Source organism: Bubalus bubalis, chromosome 14 (genome assembly GCF_019923935.1).
Source record: "Bubalus bubalis isolate 160015118507 breed Murrah chromosome 14, NDDB_SH_1, whole genome shotgun sequence".
Lineage (NCBI taxonomy): Eukaryota > Metazoa > Chordata > Mammalia > Artiodactyla > Bovidae > Bubalus > Bubalus bubalis.
In genome coordinates this window covers 31,632,955-31,654,243 of record NC_059170.1, presented here as the reverse complement: position 1 = coordinate 31,654,243, position 21,289 = coordinate 31,632,955, and the positions used below count along the sequence as shown (strand labels likewise).

General features: G+C 40.4%; 1 protein-coding gene across 6 annotated transcripts in view; it reads left to right on the top strand.

Moving 5' to 3' along the window:
- UBOX5 (U-box domain containing 5) overlaps positions 1–21,289 on the top strand; it is a 46,780-nt gene that overhangs the window by 19,275 nt on the left and 6,216 nt on the right. For 4 of the 6 annotated variants that reach the window (XM_025263968.3, XM_044927880.2, XM_025263965.3 and 1 more), the window contains exons 2-3: positions 18,424–18,518; positions 19,705–20,893. In XM_025263968.3, coding sequence (XP_025119753.1) covers positions 18,465–18,518; positions 19,705–20,893 — 1,243 coding nt within the window. In that variant the 5' untranslated portion in view covers positions 18,424–18,464. Of the gene's footprint in view, positions 1–9,586; positions 9,758–18,423; positions 18,519–19,704; positions 20,894–21,289 lie in introns of all 6 variants that reach the window. The other 2 variants (XM_025263967.3, XM_025263966.3) reach the window with 2 other exon arrangements.

Here is a 21,289-nt window from a genome sequence, read left to right as displayed (position 1 = left end):
TCAGGGTCTTTTCTAATGAGTCAACTTTTTGCATCAGGTGGCCCAAGTATTGAAGCTTCACTTTCAGCATCAGTCCTTTCAGTGAATATTCAGGACTGATTTCCTTTAGGACTGACTGGTTTGATCTCCTTTCTGTCCAAGGGATTCTCAAGAGTCTTCTCCAACACCACAGTTCAAAAGCATCAGTTGTTTGGCGCTCAACTTTCTTTATGGTCCAACTCTCACATCTATACATGACTACTGGAAAAACCATAGCTTTGACTATTTGGACCTTTTTGGCAAGGTAATATCTCTGCTTTTTAATATGCTGTCTAGGTTAGTCATAGCTTTTCTTCCAAGGAGCAAGCGTCTTTTAATTTCATGGCTGTAATCACCATCTGCAGTGATTTTGGAGCCCAAGAAAATAAAGTCTCTCACTGTTTTCCTTGTTCCCCATCTATTTGCCGTGAAGTGATGGGACCACATGCCATGATCTTAGTTTTTTGCATGTTGAGTTTTAAGCCAGCTTTTTCACTGTTCTCTTTCACCTTCATCAAGAGCCTCTTTAGCTCCTCTTTACTTTCTGCCATAAGGGTGGTGTCATCTTCGTAAATGAGGTTATTGCTGTTTCTCCCAGCAATCTTGATTTCAGCTTGTGCTTCACCCAGCCTGGCATTTTACATGATGTACTCTGCATATAAGTTAAATAAGCCGAGTGACAATAGCGTGGATAGTGGAATTAAACTGGAATCTTCAGTTAAAGGGCTTATATCTGGGTGAGGAACTTTAAGACTTCTGTGGTAATAGTGTGTTTGGATTTATAAAATAAAAAGACAGTACATGGAATCCTTGTGATAAAATGATCCCGTATCTTGACTTTGGTACACAAAAAGTGATTACATAGATCTGTGCAAAGAATAAACTTGCATAGAACTTAATCTACAGACAAACACAAATGAGTCGTTGTAAAACTGGTGAAATCTGAGTAAAATCAGTGGATTGTATCATTGTTCATTTCCTGGTAGTAATGTTGTACTATAACTATGTAAGATGTTATCATTGAGGAAACTGGTTAAAGTTATGAGAGATCTCTTTGTATTGTTTCTTAACCATGCACATGGATTTATAATGACATTAAAAAGTTTAATTAAAATTTTAAAAAAGAATATTTCTTAGAAGGTAGCTTTGAAATCCTTGTGAGATATTTATTCAGTAATATCTTATACATAGTTCATTTTTCTCCTTCATGCTCTTAAAGAATCCTTTCTTTTTAGAAAAAGCAAAATGTCAAGGGAAAAACTGAGACAGCTAGTTTATTTCTGAGTTTGTCCTTTGATATTCTTTGATATCTTCAGAAAGCCATTTGCGAAGATAGGCCCTCATGTAGTACAAAAAGGATAGTGCAAACACATCAACCAGAAGCAAGGGAAGTCCCGTGAAGGGTCAATTGCCTCTAAGTGGTTCGAAATTGCTAGTGTCATCTAGGAGGTTAATGGATGACTTTTCATTCAGTGTCATTTCTCTCCCTAGTTATAAGGTTTCTATGACTTTCATCTGAACAGTAGCTTTCAAATCCTTTTACTACACCACTTAGTAAGAAGTACATTTTTCATCAAAACCCAGAATAGATATAATTTCATATGTACATATATCTGAAACTAAAGTTTCATGAAACACTGATCACCCTCATATATGATATATTCTGACTTCTTTCTTTTTACTTAATTTTTTAAAATGCTGATTATAGCTCAGTAATTTGAGTTCTTGATTCTCGATCTACAGTTTGGAAAAATATTGCCTCATCCCTCCATGTAAAGTAGTCTAAAGCCCGTTGGCATGACATTCGGGGCCCTTCCCAGCCCTTCCTCCCCCAGCTAAGTGGCATATTCAGCATTTCCTGGCTGGCCTCACACTGTCCCGTTCCTGTGCCTTAACTTTTACTCTCCTTCTCCTAGTGCCCTTCCCATTTTGTTCCTATTCTTATCTCTTGGCTTCTATGGTCGAGCATATATTGCATTTTTAATATTTATCACTAGTAGATGGTGTCTGTCTTTCAAAGTTGCCCATGAGTTTAGCCACATGCCTTAGTTGTCTCTAGTTCAGACGTTACTCCTGTGAGTTCTTCCCTGATTGTTGGCAGGTGTTTTCAGTCTTTTTCATCAAAAGCCACAGGATGTTTTATATTGAACATAGTATATATTTGTTACAGTTATTTGTATAAAACTGAAACAAGTCTCATGACATAATGCACTATGTGCACTTTTGTATTACCTGCTCTTTTAGTTCATATTTCTTTTCTTCAGCCTATAACTTGATTTTAAAACAAATTGACAAACATTGATTAGACCATCCTTCCCTACTTTGAATGTCATCTGTGAAAAACCTTTGTATTACCAGCTGTTACAAATCTTGGTATTCCATAATCACTGTTGGGAGGAATTTTGTAATGCTTCAAGACTTGAGAACAGGACCCTTTTATCTTTCTTTCCCTCACAAAAAGACTTATAGAGAATATTTATTGCAGATTTTTTTTTCATAGTTAAAAAAATTTAAATATAAGTAGTAGGTCAGTGGAGAAATAAACTCTGTTTTTAGTCGTAAAATTGAATACTATGAAGAAGTTAAAATGAACAGACTAGATATACACATTTTAACATGGAAAAACTTAAAATAATAACATTTAATAGAAAAGCAAGTTGCAAGGTAATACACTGTAAATTATCAGTAATGTACATTCAGTTCAGTTCAGTTGCTAAGTCGTGTCCAACTCTTTGCAACCTCATGGACTGCAACATGCCAGGCTTCCCTGTCCTTCACCATCTCCAGGAGTTTACTCAAACTCATGCCATTGAGTCAGTGATGCCTAACCATCTGATCCTCTGTCACCCTCTTCTTCTCCTGCCTGCAGTCTTTCCCAGCACCAGGTTCTTCTCTTCAGGTGGCCAAAGTATTGGAGCTTCATCTTCAGCAGCAGTCCTTCCAATGATTATTCAGGGTTGATTTCCTTTAATGTTTACTGGTTTGATCTCCTTGCTGTCAAGGGGATTCTCAAGAGTCTACCAGCACCAGAGTTTGAAAACATCAGTTCTTCAGCACTCAGCCTTCTTATGCTCCAACTCTCACACCTGTACATGACTACTGGAAAACCATAGCTTTGACTCTATGAACCTTTGTTGGCAAAATGATGTCTCTGCTTTTTAATATGACGTCTAGGTTTGTCATAGCTTATCTTCCAAGGAACATAATTTCATGGCTGCAGCCACCATCCACAGTGATTTTGGATCCCAAGAAAATGAAGTCTGTCTCCGTTTCCATTTTATCCCTGTCTATTTGCCATGAAGTGATGGGACTGGATGCCATGATCTTAGTTTTTTGAATGTTGAGTTTTTTATTTTTAAATTATTTATTTAGTGTCTGTGCCATGCAGCATGTGGGATCTTAGTTCTCTGACCAGAATCGAACCCGTACCCCTGGCATTGGAAGCACAGAGTCTTAACCATTGGACACCAGGGAAGTCCCAAATGTTGAGTTTTAAGCCAGCATTTTCACTCTCCTCTTTCATCCTCATGAGGAGACTCTTTTTCTCTTCACTTTCTGCCATTGGGCTTCCCTGGTAGCACAGCTGGTAAACAATCTGCCTGCAATGCAGGAGACCCCGGTTCAATTACTGGGTTGGGAAGATCCTCTGGAGAAAATACAGGCCCAGTATTCTTGGGCTTCTCTGGCAGCTCAATTGATAAAAAAAAAAAAAAATCCCCCTACAATGCGGAAGACTTGGGTTCAATCCCTGGGTTGGGAAGATCCCCTGGAGAAGCTACCCACTCCAGCCTTTGCCCTGCTTCATTCTGTACTTCAAAGCCAAACTTGCCGGTTATCCCAGGTATCTTTCGACTTCCTGCTTTTGCATTTCAGTTCCCTATGATGATGCTGGAGAAGAAAATGACAACCCACTCTAGTATTCTTGCCTGGAGAATACCATGGACAGAGGACCCTGGCAGGTTGCAGTCCATGGGATTGCAAAGACTTAGACACGACTGAGCGATTTTCACTCACTTCACTCCCTATGATGAAAATAGGATCTTTTCTTGGTGTTAGTTCTAAAGATGTTACTTCTAACATCTTTTTTTGGTGTTAGTTCTAAGAGGTCTTGTAGATCTTCATAGATCTGTTTGACTTCAGCTTCTTCAGCCTTAGTGATTGGGGCATAGACTTGGATTACTTTAATGTTGAATAGTTTGCCCTGGAAGTGAACTGATATCATTCTGTCAGGTTTTTTTTTTTCTTTATATTGCACCCAGGTACTGCATTTTGGACTCTTTTGTTGACTGTGAGGGCTGTTCCATTCTTCCTAAGGGATTCTTGCCCACAGTAGTAGACATAATGGTCATCTGAATTAAATCCTCCCATTCCTGTCCATTTTAGTTCACTGATTCCTAAAATGTCGATGTTCACTCTTGCATCTCCTGTTTGGCCATATCCAATTTACCTTGATTCATGGACCTAACATTCCAGGTTCCTATGTAATATTGTTCTTTGCAGCATTGGACTTGACTTTCACCACCAGGCACATCCCCAACTGGGCATTGTTTCCGCTTTGGCTCAGCCTCTTCATTCTTTCTGCAGCTCTTTCACCACTCTTCCCCAGTAGCATATTGGACATCTGCCAAGCCAAGATTGGGGGGTGGGTCTCATCCTCCAGTCTTTATATCTTTTTGCCTTTCATACTATTCTGGGGGTTCTCAAGGCAAGAATCAGTTCATTTCAGTTGCTCAGTCGTGTCTGACTCTTTGTGACCCCATGGACGGCAGCACGCCAGGCTTCCCTGTCCATCACCAACTCCCGGAGCTTACTCCAACTCATGTCCATACAGTCGGTGATGCCATTCAACCATCCCATCCTCTGTCATCCCCTTCTCCTCCCGCTTTCAATCTTTCCCAGCATCAGGGTCTTTTCCAGTGAGTCAGTTCTTTGCATGAAGTGGCCAAAGTATTGGAGTTTCAGCTTCAGCATCACTCCTGCCAATGAATATTCAGCACTGATTTCCTTTAGGATTGACTGGTTGGATCTCCTTGCAGTCCATGGGACTCTTAGAAGGGACTCAAGGGAGTCTTCTCCAACACCACAGTTCAAAAGCATCAGTTTTTCAGCGCTCAACTTTCTTTATAGTCCAACTCTCATATCCATATATGACTGCTGGAAAAACCATAGCTTTGACTATATGGACCTTTGTTGGCAAAGTAATGTCTCTGCTTTTTAATATGCTGTCTAGGTTGGTCATAGCTTTTCTTCCAAGGAGCAAGCGTCTTTTAATTTCATGGCTGCAGTCACCATCTGCAGTGATTTTGGAGCCCCCCAAAAAATAAAACCTCTCAGTGTTTCCAGTGTTTCCCCATCTATTTGCCATGAAGTGATGCGACCAGATGCCATGATCTTAGTTTTCTGAATGTTGTTTTAAGCCAGCTTTTTCACTCTGCTCTTTCACTTTCATCAAGAGGGTCTTTAGTTTTTCTTCGCTTTCTGCCATAACAGTGGTGTCATCTGCATATTTGAGGTTACTAATATTTCTCCCGACAATCTTGATTCCAGCTTGTGCTTCATCCAGCCCATCATTTCTCATGATGTACTCTGCATATAAGTTAAATAAGCAGGGTGACAGTATACAGCCTTGATGTACTCCTTTCCCGATTTGGAACCAGTCTGTTGTTCCATATCCAGTTCTAACTGTTGCTTCTTGACCTGCATATTGATTTCTCAGGAGGCAGGTCAGGTGGTTTGGTATTCCCATCTCTTTAAGAATTTTCCACAGTTTGTTGTGGAAAACTAACTGTGTGTAGAAAAGGCAGAGGAACTAGAGGTTAAATTGCCAGTATCTGTTGGGTCATCGGAAAAGCAAGAGAGTTCCAAAAAAACATCTACTTCTGCTTTATTGAGTACGCCAAAGCCTTTGCCTCTGTGGATCACGAGGCAAGAACACTGAAGTGGTTTGCCATTCCCCTTCTCTAGCGGACCGTGTTTTGTCAGGTACACTAATGAGACACAAACATGGCAAAATGTTAGATTTGCTAAATCTACGGGGTGGATATAAGAGTGTCTACTACATTATTTCTTTATCCTTTTATCTAAAATATTTTGTAATGAAAATCTTTGTAATAAAAATTGATATGTCATCTGCTTATAAATCTTTATTATCTTGCTATCTTATAATACTATATTGTCTGGCTCCAAGCTGCTTGCCTGAACTGTAGGTCACTTTAGCCATGATCTGTTTTGCCTGATTTATACTTAGATCTGATCTCTCTTAGAAGCCAAATTTGGATAAGGAACTTGTAGTTTGTAAGTATTGTATATCCTGGACAGTGTTTGCAGTGAGTTCAGGTAGTATAGCTATTTCCTAGGCAGAGCTGAAGAGACAGTCTTCCTGGATGAGACCATTTGCATTTTCATGTGGTAAGTCATTGTTTTTTTCTGTATTAAGTATTAAGGCAGGAAATACTTGTCTTAAAAAATCAGGAGTGTTGAAACCAGAGAGAGGAAAGATCATACAAAGATGTCAGTGGCAACCAGAGTCCTGTAGAAGCTTGAGGTGTTTGGGCATCACTGTTTCCCCCCAAAATATTATAATTTGTAAGTTTTTTTTTTTTTTTTAAAGGATCTGCCACTCTGTTTCAATTTGATCTCCAGTCCTAATGTGTTTTCAGTCACTTTTTCCTCAGTCATTATTTGCTTTCTTTTTTTTTGGTCTTCGCTGCTGCACACAACTTTCTTTAGTTGCGGCAACAGGGGCCACTCTCTGGTTGTGGTATGAGGGCTTCTCATTGTGGTGGCTTCTTGTGTTGTGGCTCACAGGCTCTAGAGTACTCAGTAGTTGCCCTAAGTCATGAGGGATCTTCCTGGACCAGGGATTGAACCCGTGTGCCCTGCATTGGCAGGCCGATTCTTAAGCACTGGACCACCAGGAAAGTCCCCCAATCATTCTTTATTTATTATTATTACCACTTTTATTATTGTTATTGGACTATTTTTTAAGAGCAAGTTGAGGCTTACAGAAAAATTGATCAAATAATTTTTGATGGGAAATGGAAATCAGAGAATTCCCATGTACATCCTCTCCCTTCCGTATAGTTTTCCTATTATTAACATCTTGCACAAGTGTGGTTTATGTATTATAATTGATAAACCAATATTGACGTATTATTATTAACTGAAGTCCATAGTTTACATTAAGGTTTACTCTTTGTGCAATTCTGTGGATTTTGACAAATGTGTAATGCCATTTATTACAGTATCATACAGAATAGTTTCACCACTTAACCATTTCACTTTTATCTCTATTCCAGTGCTTAGCATAGGGCATGTAAATATTACATGCATGTGCAATGATATTTCATCTAAAATTAATATGACCAATCAAATTTAGTAGAGTTTAAAAAACATTTAAAGAATAATTTTCTACCACCAAATAGAGCCTATATTAGGAATAAAAAGATGGCTTAAAATTGTAAAATGTGTTATATCTCATTAATCTGTCAAATAAGAAAAATAAAACTCAATATATAGAGACAGTCAGAATTCAAAGCATATAATGTACGTGTTAAGTCACTTCAGTCATGTCCGACTCTTTGTGACCCTGTGGACTATAGCTTGCCAGGCTTCTCTGTCCATGGGATTCTCCAGGCAAGAATACTGGAGTAGATAGCCATACCCTTCTCCAGGGGATCTTCCCCACCTAGGGATTGAACTTGTGTCTCTTATGTCTCCTGCATTGGCAGGTGGGTTCCTTACCACTAGTGCCACCTGGGAAGCCCCAAAGCATATAATATTTCAGTCTAACAATCAGCATCATGTTCAAAGATGAAAAACTAGAGGCATTTTCTAATGGGAACAGAAGCTTGACAACTCTAATATTGTTTCATGTAATTCTGGCAGTTCTAGCTAATATAGGAAGATGAGAGAAATAAGAGTTACCATTTTAAGAAAGAGGCTCTCATTGAGATTATAGAACCCCCCCCAAATTCCTAAAAATGTGTTAAAATCAATGAGTTCAGTAAAATAGCTAAATACATAATAAGGATACAAAAATGAAAAGCTTTCCTAATATAGCAATAACTGGTTAGAAAAATTAACCGTATAAAAGGTAAAAATCTGGAGAAGGAAATGGCAACCCACTGCAGTATTCTTGCCTGGAAAATTCCATGGACAGAGGAGGGCTATAGTCCATGGGGTCGCAAAAGAGTTGAACACGACTTAGCCACTAAACAACAACAACTATCCATCCATATTCCTACCTGTTAGAGGTAATTCATGTACTCTTTTGGAGTGATGCTAAATAACTTGTCTGTTAACATGTGAATTCAGAGCACTAACTGGTTTGCTCTTGGAACATCTGAAGCTTCCAGTTTGAGGAATTCTCAGGTTTCTCTAGGAAGAGGCATGATCCATGAATCGGGAATGACAACAGCCAAGTCAAGAGGTCCCCCGAGGGGCAAGGTCAGAGAGGTCAGAACCACAAGAGGGTGGTCCTTGAGCAGGGTGGAGACAGAGCCAACGGGTAGACACCACCCCTTTCCCAGCTGTGGCCACTGCAGGAAAGTTCCTGAGAGTCACAGGTCCATTAACCTCCTCGCCATCCAAGTGACTGCTCTTCTACTGCTTTCTGTGAGATCAGTCTTAAAGAAACAGAGTCTCTGTTTCACAAACGATGGACCTCTGTAAATATAAAAAATAAATAAATAAAAGGTAAAATCTGCTTAATTTTTATTTTAGTAGTGTAGTAGTAAAAAGTTGCAAACAACTGAAATGTCCGCCTAAAAGAGGGTGGTTTATTATTTATACCCCATCCTTTTCCAAAATGATTTTAAGGTAGCTTTCACAACATACCTTATTATATAAAAATAAGTGAAGAATTCAAGCAGAGAGAAATCTGAGGGTTGGGCCACAGATTTCATTCTGAGCTTTCTAGTGCCAAAGTAAAGATCATAATCAATTATATGATTCATATTCATACTTATAATACTGAGTTGATTGGAAGAAGCAACTGTTCTAATACTAAGACCAAAAAGAGATTTTTCTCGTGAGTCCTAGAGGATACCATGCAGAATAGAGAATGATCATTTTGACAACTGTAGAGAGCTGTTTGATATAAAATTCCTTGCTAATAACCACACAGAACCAATGAAATATTTGGTAAAGAGTATATGAGCTTCCCAGGTGGCATAGTGGTAAAGAATCTGCCTGCCAATACAGGAAACACAGGAGACACAGGTTCAGTCCTTGGGTATGGAAGATCCTTTGGAGGAGAAATTGGAACCCACTCAAGTATTCTTGCCTGGAAAACTCCATGGACCGAGGTGCCTGGTAGGCTACAGAACATGACTGAGCACACACACATAGATATGCAATGGGGCGAGGAATGCAGTGATGGTTATGGCTAGGATGAACATGGGATGGTTCAGTACACTGCTCTATGGAGCAGCTCAATGGAGTAATACATTTTAGAGACTAAAATTATGGCTCTAAGTTGATGTGTGGTGCCACCGTGGTGTCCTGTGAATCTTCACAGATCTACCGCTGAGTTTTTCTAAATGTGTTACATTTATTTTTGCTACAGATGAGGATCCACATTGCTAAGAAGTCTGTCAGATGGTGGTGTAGGATATGAATGCAGCAGCCATCAGGGAAGCCAGGCAGGAGGCAAGAGGTACTACTTAGGCCAGCACTAAAAAGAATTCATTGTGGATGGACTGAACAGTCTATAAATATTCTCTCAAATTAGATTTTGGTAAGTGCTATGGAGAGCAGATAGGCTGTGTCTGGTCAGATACAGGTCCATATGCTTTAATAGTTGACTTAGAAATTAACCTCTCCCAGGTGGAGCTAGTGGTAAAGAACCCACCTGCCAGTGCAGGAGACACAAGAGACTCGGGTTCCATTCCTGGGTCAGGAAGATCCCCTGGAGAAGGGCACCGTCCATAGGGTCACAAAGAGTTGGAAACAACTGAAGCGACTTAGCATGCATGTATGAAGGTTGAGAAGCCTCATGAGGTGAGATGCTTCAACAGATGTTGCAAAGAGTAGTCAAAGTTTCTAAATTCCTGCATTGTAGAGCATAGCCGCAGGGTTTTCCTGATGGCTCAGTGATAAAGAATCCGCCTGCCAATGCAGGAGATGTGGGTTCCATCCCTGAGTTGGAAAGATCTGGAGATTAAAATGGCAGCCCTCTCCAGTATTCTTGCCTGGGAAGTCCCATGGACAGAGGAGCCTGGTAGACTACAGTCCCTGGGGTCACAAAAGAGTCAGACATGACTTAGCAACTAAACAACAACAAAAGAGCATAGCCACATTAATTGTAAGTTTGGAAGAATTGATTTTTTTTTTTAGGTTTTGATACCAAACCTGGATGTAAGTAACAGGAGGGAGAAAGGTTGTAAGTTATCTGTAGAACATCTGGCTTTAAGCCATATAGCTTCCTGATTAATCCTTCAAGGTAAATTGTGTCCAAGTAGACAATAACCAGAGTGGTTTAGAAAGATTTAGAATCTGAGTCCTACCTTCATCTTTCTTTGAGTCTCAGTTTGTTCATCTGCAAAATAAGGATATTAGTACCCATTTTAGAGCTAATCAGTTCGTAAGATTTAAATTGAATAAAACCCCCTGTGGCCTCTCCTGGCCACCATCACCCCAATACCAAAACCAGACAAGGATACCACAAAAGGAAGAAATTACAGGCCAGTATCACTGATGAACATATATGCAGAAATCCTCAACAAAATACTAGCCATCTGTATCCAACAATACATTAAAAAGATCATACACCATGATCAAGTGGGATCCATCCCACAGATGCAAGGATGTTTCAGCATCAAAGAATCAGTGTGATACGCCATATCAACAAATTGAAAAATAAAAGCCATATGATCATCTCAATAGATGCAGGAAAAGGTTTTGACAAAATTCAGTGCCCATGTATGATAAAACCTCTCCAGAAAGTGGGTATAGAGGGTACATACCTCAACATAATAAAGGCCATATGTGACAAACATACAGCTAGTTTCATAATCGGTGGTGAAAAGCTGAAAGCATTCCCTCTAAGATTAGGAACAAGACAAGAATGTCCGCTCTCAGCACTTTTATTTAACATAGTTTTGGAAGTCCTAGCTATAGCAATCAGAGAAGAAAAAGAAGTAAAGGGAATCCAAATTGGAAAAGAAGTTAAACTGTCACTGTTTGCAAATGACATGATACTATACTTAGAAGATCCTAAAAATGCTACCAGAAAACTACTAGAACTCATCAATGAATTTGGTAAAGTTTAAGGTTACAAAATTAATACACAGAAATCAGTTGCATTTCTATACACTAACAATGAAAGATCAGAAAGAGAAATTCAAGCAGTTCCGTTTACCATTGCATCAAAAAGAAAAATACTTAGGAATAAACCTATCTAAGGAGACAAAAGACCTATACTCTGAAAACTATAAGATGATGAAAGAAATCGAAGAGGACATAAACAGATGGAAAGATATACCATGTTCATGGATTGGAAGAATGAGTATTGTCTAAATGACTATACTACCTAAGGCAATCTACAGATTCAGTGCAATCCCTATCAAATGACCAATGGCATTTTTCATAGAGAACAAAAAAAATCTAAGAATTTGTATGGAGACACAAAAGACCCCGAATAGCCAAAGCAAGTCTTGAAAAATAGAGCTGGAGGAATCAGGCTCTTTGACTTCAGGCTATACTACAAAGTTACAGTCATCAAAACAGTATGGTACTGGCACAAAAATAGAAATATAGATCAATGGAACAGGATAGAAAACCCATAAATAAGCCTGTGCACCTATGGTCAATTAATCTCTGACAAAGTAGGCAAGACTACACAATGTTGGAAAGATAGTCTCTTCAACAAATGGTGCTGGGTAAACTAGACAGCCCCATTAAAAATGAAGTTTTTTTAACAGTAAAAAAATGAAGTTAGATCAGTCCCTAACTCCATGCACAAAAATAAGTTCAAAATGGATTAAGAACCTAAATGTGAGATTGGACAGTTTAATCCTAGAGGAAAACATAAGGCAGACCACTCTCTGACATAAATCACAGCAACATCATTTTTGATCCATCTCCCCGAATAATGGAAATAAAAGCAAAAATAAACATATGGGACCTACTTAAGCTCAAAAGTTTTTGCACAGCAAAGGAAATAATAAAATGTGTAGACAACCCACAGATTGGGAGAAAATATTTGCAAATGATGTTCCCAGTAAGGGATTAGTCTCTAAAATTTATGAACAGCTTATGATGCTTAATAGCATCAAAACAAAATAACCCACTTAAAAAATGGGCAGAAGACATGAATAGATTTTCTCCGAAGAGGACATAGAGATGGCCAATAGGCACATGAACAGATGTTCAACATCGCTAGTTATTAGAGAAATGCAAATTAAAACTACAATGAAACTCCTCACTCCAGTCAGAATGGCTATCATCAAAAAGTCCACAAGCAACAAATGCTGGAGAGGGTGTGGTGAGAAGGGGACCCTACTGCACTGTTGGTGGGAATATAAATTGGTGCAGCCACTTGGAGGTTCCTTAAAAAACTAAAAATGGAGCTATCACATGACCCTGCAATCCCACTCCTGGGCATATATCCAGAGAAAAACATGGCCCGTTCATTGCAGCACTCTTTACAATAGCTAAGACATGGAAGCAACCTAAATGTCAATCAACAGAGGAATGGATAAAGAAGATGTGGTACATATATACAATGGAATATTACTCAGCCATTAAAAAGAATGAAATAAGGCCATTTGTAGCAACATGGATGGACCTAGAGAGTGTCATACTGAGTGAAGTAATCAGACAGAGAAGGAGAAATATCATATGATACCCCTTGTGTGTGGAATCTAAAAAGAAATGATACAAATGAACTTACTTACAAAACAGACTCACAGACTTAGAAAACGAACTTATGGTTGCTGTGGGGGAAGGGATAGCTAGGGACTTTGGGATGGTCATATACACACTGTTGTATTTAAAATGGATAACCAACAAAGACCTATTGTATAGCATATGGAGCTTAGCTCAATGTTACGTGGCAGCCTGCAGGGGAGAGGGTTTTGGAGGAGAATGGATAGATGCCTATGTATGGCTTTTTACCTGGAACTACCACACTATTGTTAATCAGCTGTACCCCAATACAAAATACTTTTGGTGTTAAAAAATACTTAAACAAACCCTAGTGGCCTCTTCTAAGTCATTTTGTGTATGTGCTTCCCTAGCCAGAGTTGTGTTTTTGCTACTAGAGGTTCTTGGTCTAATGACTCATGAAAAGAGTGAGCCTTGTGTTTGCTGAGATACAGTTCAGATAACTCTCTTAAATTACTGCACTGCTTGGAAGGGCCATCACATTCTCTACTTTCAGGTATCTGAAGTGAAATTTTTTTAAGTTATGAGATAGCAAAAGTTTGAAAGCCCTTGTCCTTTTCATCCTGGTCATCTCTCAAGTCCAGTCACAAGAACAGGTATCTGGTGATAGCCAAGCCACAGGTTAAAGGCAAAGGGCAGTTGTCCTGAGGGTAGTCAAATCTGAGCAACTCCATCTCATGCTGCCATTTACTACATTGGGTACTCAGATAAGTTTTGAAGACTTTTCCATTTATCTTCACATTCACAGGAAAGCTCTTCATCATGACTCCAAGAAGACCCCTACCCAGCTTCTTCTGATTCTGACATTTACATTTCAGATAAATAAATATCATGATAGGAAAAATAAAGTTGAAAGACCACAGTGTGAAATGTCTAAGAAGGTAACAAGAGATAGGAGGAATGTATATCTTAGTGGAATCAGTGCCTTCCACTAAGGAATCAAATCAGTACCTCAATGGGTTAACATTGTTACCTCTGCCAGAGTTTGTTTTTTTCTCTGAACACACACAGAATTCACTCAGTCGTGTCCAACTCTTTGCGACCCCATGGAGTGTAGCCCACCAGGCTCCTCGGTCCATGGGATTTTCCAGGCATGAATACTGGAGTGGGTTGCCGTTTCCTTCTCCATTTTTCTCTGAAAGGCAGAGGAAAGACCTAACATGTGAACTGTGGGGATAGAGATGATTGCATTTGTCTTACTAATAGGAAACTCTTCTCAGTATTTTAGTATTATAACACAGTTTCTATCTCTATTTTTTCTTACCAAAGCCGTCTTCTATCAGGGCAAAGAAGGGAGGAGACAAGTGCTTGTGGCAGTGAAAAGAAAACCCTCACAAATGCTGGAGATGGCTAACTTCACCAATTTACCTAGGACCAGCTTAGTTCTGCACTTGCAAATTGGTCCTCTCACCATCTCTTGATATCATATTATCTGTTTTCCTTTGGCAAATCTTAGGCTTGCTTTCTTAGGAGAAATGTTTTGTTTCCTTGGTCTGGACTATATAATCATTTATAATTGTATATAATCACGTTTCAGTCATATTCGACTGTCCGACCCTATGGACTGCAGCCTGCCAGGCTTCTCTGTCCATGGGATTCTCCAGCCAAGAATACTGGAGAGGATTGCCATGCCCTCCAAGGGGATTTTCCTGACCGCGAGATCAAACCCAAGTCTCTTACATCTAACTTGCATTGGCAGATGGGTTCTTTACCACTAATGTCACCTGGGAAGCCCTACATAATCATTTTAATACTATATTAAACTAAACTCAGTGGCTTAATTTTTCATTTAAAACAAAACAAAAAGTTAACAAGAAGCCCCTGCCCTACTTGGGTGGGAGGATTTAAGGAAATGCTGCTTGAAATGAGTTCTAGTTTCCTGTCTAAAAGGAGGTACATACAAGGGCCTTGAGAATATTTGGAGATGTAATTCCTTAGATACTAATTTTTGAGTTATTATGGAGAACAAAGAGATGGGAATACCAGACCACCTGACCTGCCTCTTGAGAAACCTATATGCAGGTCAGGAAGCAACAGTTAGAACTGGACATGGAACAACAGACTGGTTCCAAATAGGAAAAGGAGTATGTCAAGGCTGTATATTGTTACCCTGCTTATTTAACTTCTATGCAGAGTACATCATGAGAAACTCTGGGCTGAAAGAAGCACAAGCTGGAATCAAGATTGCTGGGAGAAATATCAATAACTTCAGATATGCAGATGACACCACCGTTATGGCAGAAAGTGAAGAGGAACTCAAAAGCCTCTTGATGAAAGTGAAAGTGGAGAGTGAAAAAGTTGGCTTAAAGCTCAACATTCAGAAAACTAAGATCATGGCATCCAATCCCATCACTTCATGGGAAATAGATGGGGAAACAGTGGAAACAGTGTCAGACTTTATTTTTCTGGGCTCCAAAATCACTGCAGATGGTGACTACAGCCATGAAATTAAAAGACGCTTATTCCTTGGAAGGAAAGTTATGACCAACCTAGATAGCATATTGAAAAGCAGAGACATTACTTCGCCAACAAAGTTCCGTCTAGTCAAGGCTATGGTTTTTCCTGTGGTCATGTATGGATGTGAGAGTTGGACTGTGAAGAAGGCTGAGTGCTGAAGAATTGATGCTTTTGAATTGTGGTGTTGGAGAAGACTCTTGAGAGTCCCTTGGACTGCAAGGAGATCCAACCAGTCCATTCTAAAGGAGATCAGCCCTGGGATTTCTTTGGAAGGAATGATGCTAAAACTGAAGCTCCAGTACTTTGGCCACCTCATGCGAAGAGTTGACTCATTGGAAGAGACTGATGCTGGGAGGGATTGAGGGCAGGAGGAGAAGGGGACGACAGAGGATGAGATGGCTGGATGGCATCACTGAGTCGATGGATGTGAGTCAGTGAATTCCGGGAATTGGTGATGAACAGGGAGGCCTGGCGTGCTGCTATTCATAGGGTTGCAAAGAGTCGGACACGACTGAGCAACTGAACAGAACTGACTGATGGGGAACAAGGACATTAAGAGCCTGGAAACATTAAAACAATCTTCCAAAAAAGGAGTTTTGTCAACTGTCCATGTTGATTCCAGGACAGATTCTAGAAGGCTGGCAAAGAGATGGCATGTATGCCTCCAAAAATGAGAAGAACAAGGAGTTTTCAGCACAGGTTCTGAACAAAGACTGGGAGACTTTAGGCCAAGGATTTTCTACTGCATCAGATTCATCTCTCTCTTTTAATAATACATATTTTGTAATGTACTGTCCTGAATTTAAAGTCAAAGTAATATAACCTTACTATGTAGTTGTAAAACAAACACATATGTGTGCACACAAAAGACTTAATAGTAATTTAAAGTAGACATTTTAAAGTGTGAAAATTTATTCTCATGTGTGAATGTTTGGATATGACCATACTGGAAGGCATAAAGGAGTAATCAAGGGAATTCCCTTGTGGCTCAGTGGTTAGGACTTGACTGTTTCACTGCCTGGGCACAGGTTCTATCCCTGGTTGGGGAACTAATATCCCACAAGCCTCGTGGCATGGCCAAAAAAAAAGTAATCAAAAGCTTTTACCAACATATAGAATCATCTAGAATGCAGACTGCTACAAATGTGGACTGTCAGATATATTAGCATTTCTCTCAGTGATGTGGTTTTCAGAAGTGAACTCCTCTTGGTAAAAACCTGAAGTAAATGAAGTATGATCTTCCTATAATTTACATGGAAGTTCCCTTCTTAGAAAATTCTGCATGTATTAAAACCATGTTAAAAAATATTTTGTGTTCATATGTAGAACAGACATAGGGGCTAGGCTGAGCTAACAAACCTTCAAAAGTCTCATGGCACAACTTCATTGTGCAGAAGCTGCTCACTAAAATGTTGCAGAATGCCCGACGTGCCTGGCCTCTGCAAGCAGCACCTACTGAGCACGGCAACACAAAGACCGCAGAGTGTGGCCCTGTCCCTACTGGGGGTTTCTCATGGCCTTGTGTGTTAGATGGGAAAGCATGGAATGGCTGGCCTTTCCAAGGAGTTCAGATCCGTCGGAGAGGCTTGCCACTGGGAGGGATGTTTCTAATGGCTTCACTGCTTCTCTATAGAGAATATAACAAAGGCTGTTGGACATTAGTATATTAGTCATTTTCTTCCTTTCAGTTTTATTGAGCTATAAATGACATGTAACAGTGTATAGTTCAAGGTGTATAAGTTTAAGGTGTACAACATAATGATTTTATATATATATATATAGTGAAGTGGTTACCATAACAAGCTTAGCTAATGTCTATCGCCTCATGTAGTTACACTTGTGTGTGTGTGTTGAGAACTTTTAAGACCTACTCTCTTGGGAGCTTTCATATATGCAGTGCAGTATTGTTAACTGTAGTCACCATGTTGTGTGTTACATCCCCAGATCTTACTTCTCTTTTAAGTAGAAGTTTGTACTTTTTGACCTCCTTCATCCATTTCCTTTTCACTGGATATTGGTCATCAAAATGACTACAGATGACCCTTGAACAGCACAGGCTTGACCTGTGCACGTCCACTTATATGTGGATTTTCTTCACTAAATACATACCATAGTATCGCACGATTTGAGGTTGGTTGAATTCACTTATGTGGAACCATCAATACAGAGGGCAGACTATAAAGTTATATGTGGATTTTCAACAGTTGTGTGGAAGGTCAATCCCTTAATCCCTGCCTTGTTCAAGGATGAATTGGATTTGAACTAGATGTTCTTTTAAGATGTTTTCAACTCTAAGATTTTCCATTTCCCAATAATAATACTTTTTACTCTTCTAATTGTTTTCACTTTAATAAAACATAAGTGCATTAACAAGTGTTAAATGAAAGATGCATTAGCACCACTATGATTATTTTCTGTGACCATTTTCATTCTAAACCTTCTGGCTAAGTAGTCCTCTTTTTACTTTGAGCTCATCTACTTTTGGGAGAAGGCAATGGCACCCTACTCCAGTACTCTTGCCTGGAAAATCCCATGGACGGAGGAGCCTGGTAGGCTGTAGTCCATGAGGTAGCTAAGAGTCAGATACGACTGAGCGACTTCACTTTCACTTTTCATTTTTATGCATTGGAGAAGGAAATGGCAACCCACTCCAGTGTTCTTGCCTGGAGAATCCCAGGCACGGGGGAGCCTGGTGGGCTGCCGTCAGTGGGGTTGCCCAGAGTCGGACACGACTGAAGCAACTTAGCAGCAGCAGCAGCATCTACTTTTTACCCTCCCTTTCCTGTTGGGAGCTCCTTGCAGAGCTGATAGGCCCTTGCCTCCACTGGGGCTTTAGAACAACTGTCAGCTAGAGAACCAAACCACACAATCTGCAAAAGAAATCTCCCTTGTAATCATCGCGTGTTGTATAGAAAGAGAATAAATATAGACCATGAGAGTGTATGTTTGTTAAATTTTTGTTGTTGTTCTGTTTAACTCTCATCTCTTAGGAATCAACTCCTAAGAGTTTAGATTTGAATTTTAACTTGTCTAATACTAAGTTTTATTTTTTCATTTAAGGCTATTTCTGATGCTTGGAAGCTATCCTTTCAGCCATAAAGATGGTAATAAATCTTTGCCTCCCACAGTTCAGACCAAGAATTTACTGCAACAAGGTAAACAGAGCAAGTATATACACATAAATAAATAAATGACATCTGTTTTTCATGTTTTCCCCATTTCCTGCCTTGTATATTAAGACAGTTCAGGCTTAATGTGCTTTCACCCTCATTGTTTTAGAGTCTACCAGATGATATTCAGGTAAGCACGGGTCAGGCTGCGCCTCTGAAGTCAGACAGCGCTGTTACAAGCTGAGTTGTGACTCATTTTGTGGAGGGTTCTCTCCTCTCCAGTTTTCATCAATTTATCATTTATGATAAATTTTAATTTCACTCAAGGTCATAGTGAAGATAGAAATTCTCTCACTGCTGTTCTTGCTAACTTCTCATGGTAGAAATAATGGCTTATATTTGTTGTATGGATTCCTTGTGCTTTATTATTTGAATTAAGCTGCCTCCCCTTTTGTGCAAAGGAGGGTATGTTTCCACAGTCCAGAGCAGGGAGTAAGGAAACTCCAAGGGGAGAATTGAACTTCTCCCCAGTTTGGAATTTCTGCATGCAGCACATTATTTCACCCCAGATTATTAAGCTGACTCCTTCAGGCAATGGTACCTTAAAATTTCCATTGGTTATGACAAGTATTGGAAATATTAAGAGGGAGAAAAAGCTACTCATAGTCTCACCCTTAGCACATTCACTGTTTTAAATTTCCCATAGTCTTTTGTGGTCCTTGTTCCTATGCAAACTTTTTTTCCCCAAGTTTCACCATTCAAAGATTTACAAGAAGCTCCTTTGTTGTGCCTTCCTGGGGAAACTGTTATAATTGATAGAGTCCAAATACAAAATTGGAAACTTCAATGAACATCTTCATTTCCCCCTAAATCTGTACATTTTCATCCTCTGAAATTTAAAAATAAGATTAAAAAAGCTTGTTTATCTGCTGCTTTTTCATAGAGATGTTATTTTGAAGGGATTTTGGTTGGCTAGGCAGAGTTTTGTTGCTCATTTTTTAAGGATGGGCAGTATTTAGGGGCACAGTTGCCCTCAGCCTTTTGTCTGATCTTGGATGCATGCCAAAAAAAGAAAAGGAAAACCTAGGAAAATTTGATATGATAGAGGAAATTTCAAATGAGGACCTTCAGATTTTCTTTAGAGTTTTACTAAAAGTGACAAGTTCTTGAAAACTCGCCTTGATTTAGAGCTCATCAAATCAATTCGTCTCATTTTTGTCATTAAATCTAGATATCAGCTGATGGCTATGAAGTGGAAAATCTCATCTCTGAAGACCTCACAAAGAGAAGTCATGGTTTCAGGACAGAGTATTTCATTAAGCCACCGGTCTATGTGACAGTTTCCTTTCCCTTCAGTGTGGAAATCTGTAGGATTAACATAGATCTCTCAGCTGGGGGAGGCCAGAATGTCACTGGCCTGGAAATGTACACATCTGCCTTATCCAGCGGAGCATCTTGGAATACCCCTGCGTGCCGGACCCCAGACCCAGATGAGCCATCCATTCCGGACAAGGAAGCATTCACTTTGGTGGGCAAAGTCCTGTTGAAAAACCAGAGCCAAGTGGTATTTAGCCACAGGGGCTTCAAGGCCAGGCCACCTTTTGGCCCAGTGGAAGCCACACTCCCCTCCCCTGCTGTTGTGGCCCAAGAGCTCTGGAATAAAGGGGCTCTTTCTCTTAGTCATGTGGCCCATCTCAAGATCTGTATCACCCATGTGACAGGTGGTGGTGTCCCTTGTATCAAGCGGTTGGAGGTATGGGGTCAGCCAGCCAAAACCTGCTCTCAGGAAGTGATAGACAGCGTCCTGCTGGTTGCCTCAGAGAGCCTCCCTCAGGACTTATCTTTACAGGCCCCAGCGTTGCCCATGGAGAGTGACTGTGATTCTGGGGGCCAGTCTGAGGGCCAGCAGGCCCCCTCTAGCCTACAGGAGCTGGCTGAGGTAATTCGGGATATACCTGAAGAGTTCTTAGATCCCATCACCCTGGAGATCATGCCTTTCCCCATGCTACTGCCCTCAGGCAAGGTCATTGACCAGAGCACGCTAGAGAAGTGTAACCGCAGTGAAGCCACATGGGGCCGAGTGCCCAGTGACCCTTTCACAGGAGTAGCCTTTACTCCACACTCCCAGCCCCTGCCTCACCCCTCCTTGAAGGCGCGGATCGACCATTTCCTGCTCCAGCACTCCATCCCTGGTTGCCACCTGCTCGGGAGAGCACAGACTGCACTGGCAGTGACCCCTTCTTCCATTGCTCTGCCCTCTCGGAAAAGGAAGATGGAGCAGGCCGAGCATGGCCCAGACAGTAGCCTTGGCTTAAATGCTTCCTGTTTTTCTACCACAAGCCTTCTGGTCTCACCCTCTACCTCAGAGCACACTGCTAAGAAAATGAAAGCTGCCAATGAGCTCATGGATTGCTCAACAGGTAATCCCCTGTCCTGTGTCCAAGCCCGTTGTCTCTACTCCTCCTGGGTGACCCTTGGCACTGGCACTGTGTTTTGTGCTTTGCCAGCTTAAATTAAACCAAAATTTACTAGCTTAAAGAATCACACATTGATTATCACTTCTCTCTCAGGGATCCAGGCATCGCTTAGCTGGATTGTCTGCTTTAGGGTCTCTCAAGGCTGCTACCAAAGTGTTGGCAGGGCTGCAGCCATCTCACGGGAAGGATTAAGTTCCTTGCTGAACTGTTGCACTGCGGGCTTCACTTCCTTTTTGTCTGGTGGCTGGATTCTGCCCTCAATTCTGTGCCACGTGGGCTTCTCAAGGGCAGCAAACATGGTAGCTATATAAACCAGCCTGTGCAAATTAGTGGGAGTCA